Genomic DNA, 5,760 nt, shown 5'->3' with positions numbered 1-5,760 from the left:
GAAAGTTTCAACTTCCTTTATGGTGAAGAAAATAATCTTGTAATCACCAAGCTTAACAAAAGTTTTACGAGTTTCCAGATTAATTTCCGAACCACTTAGCTCACAATTCATTATCTCCAAGATTTACAAGTTTCGCTCTAATGGTGGGTCTTTCTCCTTGTTCCTATTCTGTCACTATTGGTTTGGTTCCTGGCGCAACTAGTGAAAAGTTGCGTTACTGATTTGATAGAAAAGTTGGACTTGTTCGTGGGAATTATGCAAGTATTCATAGCCTCTCTTTTTTTCTTTTTTTTTGACAAATTAGGTTTAAGTTGATCGTGATGTGAAGTAGTACGTTGAATATAAACGGAAGGAAAGTATGTTGTGGGTCAACAATCAACATAGGTGGCTAAAATAGTTCTCACAAGTCCTTGATTTTCAGTTCAGGTGCTAGACAAATAAACCTTCAAGCAGATAGATCCAACTCCGACGGACCTATCGAGTCACATGTAGGTTCAGGATAGATCTGGCAGAGTGTCTTCAGCCTTCCAACTTGATGATATGTAGAATTGTTTTTTTTAGAACTTTTCCTTTTGTTAGGGTTTAATTATCTCAATAAGAGTTTCCTTTTACGCTGGAATGAGGATGATGTGCTCTCTTTGAAGTTCTTTTTACCTCAGTTTGAGGATGTTGCAGGCTCTGTGAGTTTCATTATGAAACTCTATTTACCTCAGTATGAGGATATTACACTGTGGTGTACTAGTTTATTACCGATGTATGAGGTTATTTGGACCTTTGCCTTGGTGGTTTTAGTTCCAATTGTTTCAGGTTTACTCATTTGGCAGTGGTGGTCCTCTTCAGAGCTTTCAGACTTCATAAAGCGAGGCTTTGTTTCCTCTGAGTTTGTAGCTGTAGGGTCCCTAACTGTTCATGCTAAAATCCTTCCGACTGATTCGGTGAATGGAACGTGGTTCAAAGCTTTAAAAAGTGGAGGTTTTGGGTGGTCTATCTATGGAAACGGTGAAGCCCATGACTCCCAAGTCTCCTCTATTCTGTTGAGCGCAGGCTCCTCCCTTGCCACGGAAGCTATAAGGATGCTTGAAGCTCTTCAATCAGCAAAGACTCATAAACTCTCTAAGTTTTCAGTTAATTTTGGACTCTATTGTCCTCTTCTCTGACATGCGTTCATGGCCGGACATGATTAAGATCACAGGTCTTCTTTTCAGAAACCTTGTCACTTTTTTCACTCCACTATCTTGCAGTTTTAATCAATGCACATGCACTTGTTTTGCTGTTGCTTTCACATTGAGTGTTGTTTCCAAACTTCTGTTTTGAGCTTATGAAATGAAATCGTTGACAAAAAAAAAAAAAAAAAAAAAGATTAGACTTAACCTTTCATACATTATTCATGTTCCAGTTAAACTTCCAATGTGGAAGCCTCACACCAACACACTTGAGTTACTGTCTATACTCACCGCGAAATCAGATCTTCCATCACCAGAACAGCATACGGGAGGTGACGGATCACAGGCTAATGCTTTGATCGCTATCAACGAGAAGTGTGTTAGATTCGTCTTCTGAAGGGATCCGTCTTCAACATTTACTCATTCTTAATTTCTTTAATATATTGCGAAATAAAACTGGCTTTTTAAATTTCCGCATCGTTTCTGTTGAATCAGTCTTGACCAAGAATCTTGAAATCACGAATCTCTCTACACAGAGACTTTTACCAAGATTAATTAACTGGTACATCCCGTGTGAGAACTGAGAATTAGCTCACAAACTTCACTACCTCCTCCAAATTGTTTTAGGAATCTTTGGTCTAACGGAGGTTTCTCTCCTAGGGGTACAATTCGAGGCAAGAAGATAAGAACAACACTTAGGTCTTCACGTTTCCTTTTACACTCTGCTTTGTTATTTTGAAGTATAAGGGGTGAAGCCACTAACAATAACAACGGTCTGATTGATTAATATTATCAACTGTTTTCAATTGATGCAGTGTAGATGCTTATCTTTCAGTGTGAACATGGAAACAGCAACCATGATATTTCAATCTGAGGTCAATCAATGCGTGGTTGAAAAGGTCAAATATTGGACTCTCTGTATATCAAACTGAAAATTCTCATCTTTCGATTGATGCAAGGGTATGGGTGCCTATCTTTCATTGGTTCGTGTCCCAACAAGCTAGTAACATGACAAATATTGCTTGATTGGTTTGGTAAAAGTCTGAACTTCTTCTTGGCAATTACGTGAGTATTGATCTACTAGGTTTTGATTTATTAAAAATAAGTTTTAGACTTATGGTCAACATTGTTTATATATATGCTCTTGTTATATGGTCGCTTCTTCAACTAATCCGAAGAAGTTAGTTTTTGGAAAGCAGATGGAGAAGAAGTTATTTACTTCTTTGCTCTTGTTTACCATGTTTTCAGGCATTAGCTTCGCAGGGATAACGACAGAGAGTCCTTTGTCAATAGGACAAACACTCAGCTCCTCTAATGAGATTTATGAATTGGGATTCTTCAGTCCTCCTGATAACTCACAAAATCAGTATGTCGGAATCTGGTTCAAGGGTATCATTCCCCGGGTGGTTGTGTGGGTGGCCAATAGAGAAAAGCCTGTTATAGACTCCACAGCACATCTAGCTATCAACATAAATGGGAGCCTTCTATTATTGGATGGAAAACATGGGGTTGTGTGGTCCACCAGAGAATCTTCTGCATCTAACGGGTCTCGTGCAGAACTTTCAGATGAAGGAAATCTTATTGTCACAGACAATGTTTCAGGAAGAAGGCTATGGGAAAGCTTTGAGAATCTTGGTGATACTCTGCTACCTTTCTCACCCTTGACCTATAATTTAGCCACCGGTGAGAAGCGTGTATTGACCTCTTGGAAAAGTTACACCGACCCATCTCGTGGTGACTTTGTGGCTCATATTACACCGCAGGTGCCATCGCAGCTGTTTACTATGAGAGGCTCGACGCCTTACTATAGAACAGGTCCATGGGCTAAAACAAGGTTCTCCGGGATACCACTAATGGATGAAACATTAGCAAGTCCATTTAGCTTTCAGCAGGATGCAAATGGGTCAGGGTCTTTCTCTTATGTAGACAGAAGCTCAAAGCTTTCACGTCTACTTATAACATCCGAGGGCACTCTGATGAGGTTCCGGCATATTGGGACAGAATGGGAAGTAAGCTATCAGGCTCCAGCCAATCCGTGCGATGTTTACGGTGTATGTGGACCTTTTGGACTGTGCATAATGTCAGATTCTCCAAAGTGTAAATGCTTCAAAGGGTTTGTACCAAAATTCCCTGAGGAATGGAATAGAGGAAACTGGACTGGTGGTTGCTTAAGGCGTACTGAACTAGATTGCCAAGGGAACTCTACTGGCAAACTTGCAAACGTCTTCCATCCTGTTGCCAACATAAAGCCTCCAGACTTTTACACGTTTGTAAGTTCTGTGGATGCTGAAGACTGCTACCAAAGTTGCCTCCACAACTGTTCTTGCTTAGCCTTTGCTTATATTCGTGGAATTGGGTGTTTGATATGGAATCAAGAGCTAATAGACGTAATGCAGTTTTCTGCGGGAGGGGAGATTCTTTCCATTCGTCTTGCACGCTCTGAACTAGGTATGGATAAAAAGTAACACGTGATTGCTACTTCTTGCATTATTTGTTTTTTTTTTAATTTCTCAGGTGGAAATAAGCACAAGAAAACTATTTTGGCCATTGCTGTTAGCATTTCTCTCTTTGTCATATTGGGATCTGCTGCGTATGGTTTCTATAGATACAAAGTGAAACATAATGGTTACTCTCTCAAACTCTACTTGTTTACCTCTACATTTGCTTGCTAACGATAACACACTGATGACTTTACCATGTATCTTTCTATTCTTGTACTCTAATCCAGCTATTATAACAACGGATGCCTCAGAAGATTCATGGAGGAAAGGTCTGAAACCACAAGATGTCCCGGGTTTAAATTTCTTTGAGATGAATACCATTGAAACTGCTACCAATAATTTCAGCCTGTCAAATAAACTCGGACAAGGTGGTTTCGGTTCAGTTTACAAGGTAAGATAATTTCTGTGTTCTTTGCTATTTTCTTATCTTTGTTTATGCTCTCAGGATGACCTTATCCAATCTGTTCCAGGGAAAGCTGCAGGATGGGAAAGAAATTGCTGTCAAACGGCTTTCTAGCAGCTCGGGGCAGGGAAAAGAGGAGTTTATGAATGAAATAGTACTCATCTCAAAGCTACAACACAAAAACTTAGTTCGGATTTTGGGATGTTGCATTGAAGGAGAAGAGAGGCTATTGATTTATGAGTTCATGTTGAACAAAAGCCTTGACACTTTTCTCTTAGGTTGATTCCTTTTTGCCTCATTCCTTTCCCAATTAGTAGTTTTCCACCATGTATAGAACTGATGCTTTTTACATTCTATTATTGCTTAGATTCAAGAAAAAGGCTTGAGATTGACTGGCCTAAGAGATTCGGTATCATCCAAGGTATTGCGCGTGGACTTCTCTATCTCCACCGTGACTCACGCCTCAAGGTCATTCACCGAGATTTAAAGGTGAGCAATATTCTTTTGGATGAGAAGATGACCCCAAAAATATCAGATTTTGGATTGGCTCGGATGTTTCAAGGAACCGAATATCAAGACAACACTCGCAGGGTTGTAGGAACTTTGTAAGACTCTGACATCATAAACACGCTTAACAAGATCCATAGTCATATACTAAAACTTGGATGAACTTTTTTTATATTTACCAGAGGATATATGGCTCCTGAGTATGCATGGACTGGTACGTTCTCAGAGAAGTCAGACATTTACAGCTTCGGAGTTCTATTGTTAGAAATCATCAGCGGAGAGAAAATCTCAAGATTTAGCTATGGCGCAGAAGGAAAAACCCTTCTTGCATATGTAAGTAAGTCTAAATGTTCACACACTTGCCAAGTTTTAAAAAGAAGTTTCGTGATCTCATATTCTTAAGAACTGAAACTTAAAAACAGGCATGGGAATCTTGGTATGAAAATGGAGGAATTGATCTTTTGGATAAAGATGTTGCTAACTCATGTCAGCCATTAGAAGTTAAGAGATGTGTTCAGATTGGTCTGCTCTGTGTTCAGCATCAACCTGCAGACAGACCCAATACACTTGAGTTGCTGTCTCTGCTCACCACTACATCAGACCTTCAATCACCAGAACAACCCACATTTGCACTGCACAAGAGAGATGACAGATACTTGTGTAAGGGTTTGAGCACTGTCGATGAGATAACACAATCTGCTATCCTTGGGCGTTAAGAAACGATGTGTAATGGAAGTTGTTGAGTTAAATTGATTTTTTTTTTCAATGTTGATAACTTCAACAACATCACGCTCTTTCATTTTAATACATTTTAAGTTAGTGTTTATTTTATTTTTGAAAAATTCACTAGGATGGCCATAAAATATCTTTTTAACATAAATATAGTTCTCAAGGTTAAAATGACCAAAGCGCTTCATTAAATAGCTAAATAGACACTTATAATTCAAAACACACATAATTTTAAAACTATAAAAAATCTATTTACAATTGATCGAAATGATCGTTTATATAGAAGAGAAATTTACTATGCAAATAGTGCAACGGACCCCACATCCTTTATATTTTTCAATGTTTGCGGCTCATAACACTCCTCCTTGGGGACCGGTGTCATTATCCACTCTCGCTTAACGTCTTTGTTGCCTCGTTAAAAACCTTTTTAGGAAAACCCAATGGGAAAAACCATAGT

General features: G+C 38.9%; 1 protein-coding gene across 2 annotated transcripts; it reads left to right on the top strand.

Annotated features, from left to right (window-relative positions):
- The first annotated feature begins 2,328 nt into the window (after positions 1 to 2,328).
- LOC106313067 (G-type lectin S-receptor-like serine/threonine-protein kinase At1g61490) lies at positions 2,329 to 5,340 on the top strand. 2 transcript variants are annotated; one of them, XM_013750799.1, is made up of 7 exons: positions 2,329 to 3,611; positions 3,678 to 3,788; positions 3,892 to 4,055; positions 4,135 to 4,345; positions 4,435 to 4,672; positions 4,757 to 4,907; positions 4,997 to 5,340. In XM_013750799.1, the coding sequence occupies exons 1-7, from the start codon at positions 2,363 to 2,365 to the stop codon at positions 5,288 to 5,290; spliced, it is 2,418 nt and encodes an 805-aa protein (XP_013606253.1). In that variant the 5' UTR covers positions 2,329 to 2,362; the 3' UTR covers positions 5,291 to 5,340. The 2 variants fall into 2 exon arrangements, with proteins under 2 accessions (XP_013606253.1, XP_013606261.1); XM_013750807.1 differs by having other exon boundaries at positions 4,757 to 4,911; positions 4,997 to 5,148.
- The last annotated feature ends 420 nt before the right edge of the window (positions 5,341 to 5,760 follow it).

This window comes from Brassica oleracea, chromosome C1 (genome assembly GCF_000695525.1).
Source record: "Brassica oleracea var. oleracea cultivar TO1000 chromosome C1, BOL, whole genome shotgun sequence".
NCBI classification, from domain to species: Eukaryota; Viridiplantae; Streptophyta; class Magnoliopsida; order Brassicales; family Brassicaceae; genus Brassica; species Brassica oleracea.
Note: the sequence above shows the minus strand (reverse complement) of the source record. Positions and strands in the feature narration are given on the sequence as shown.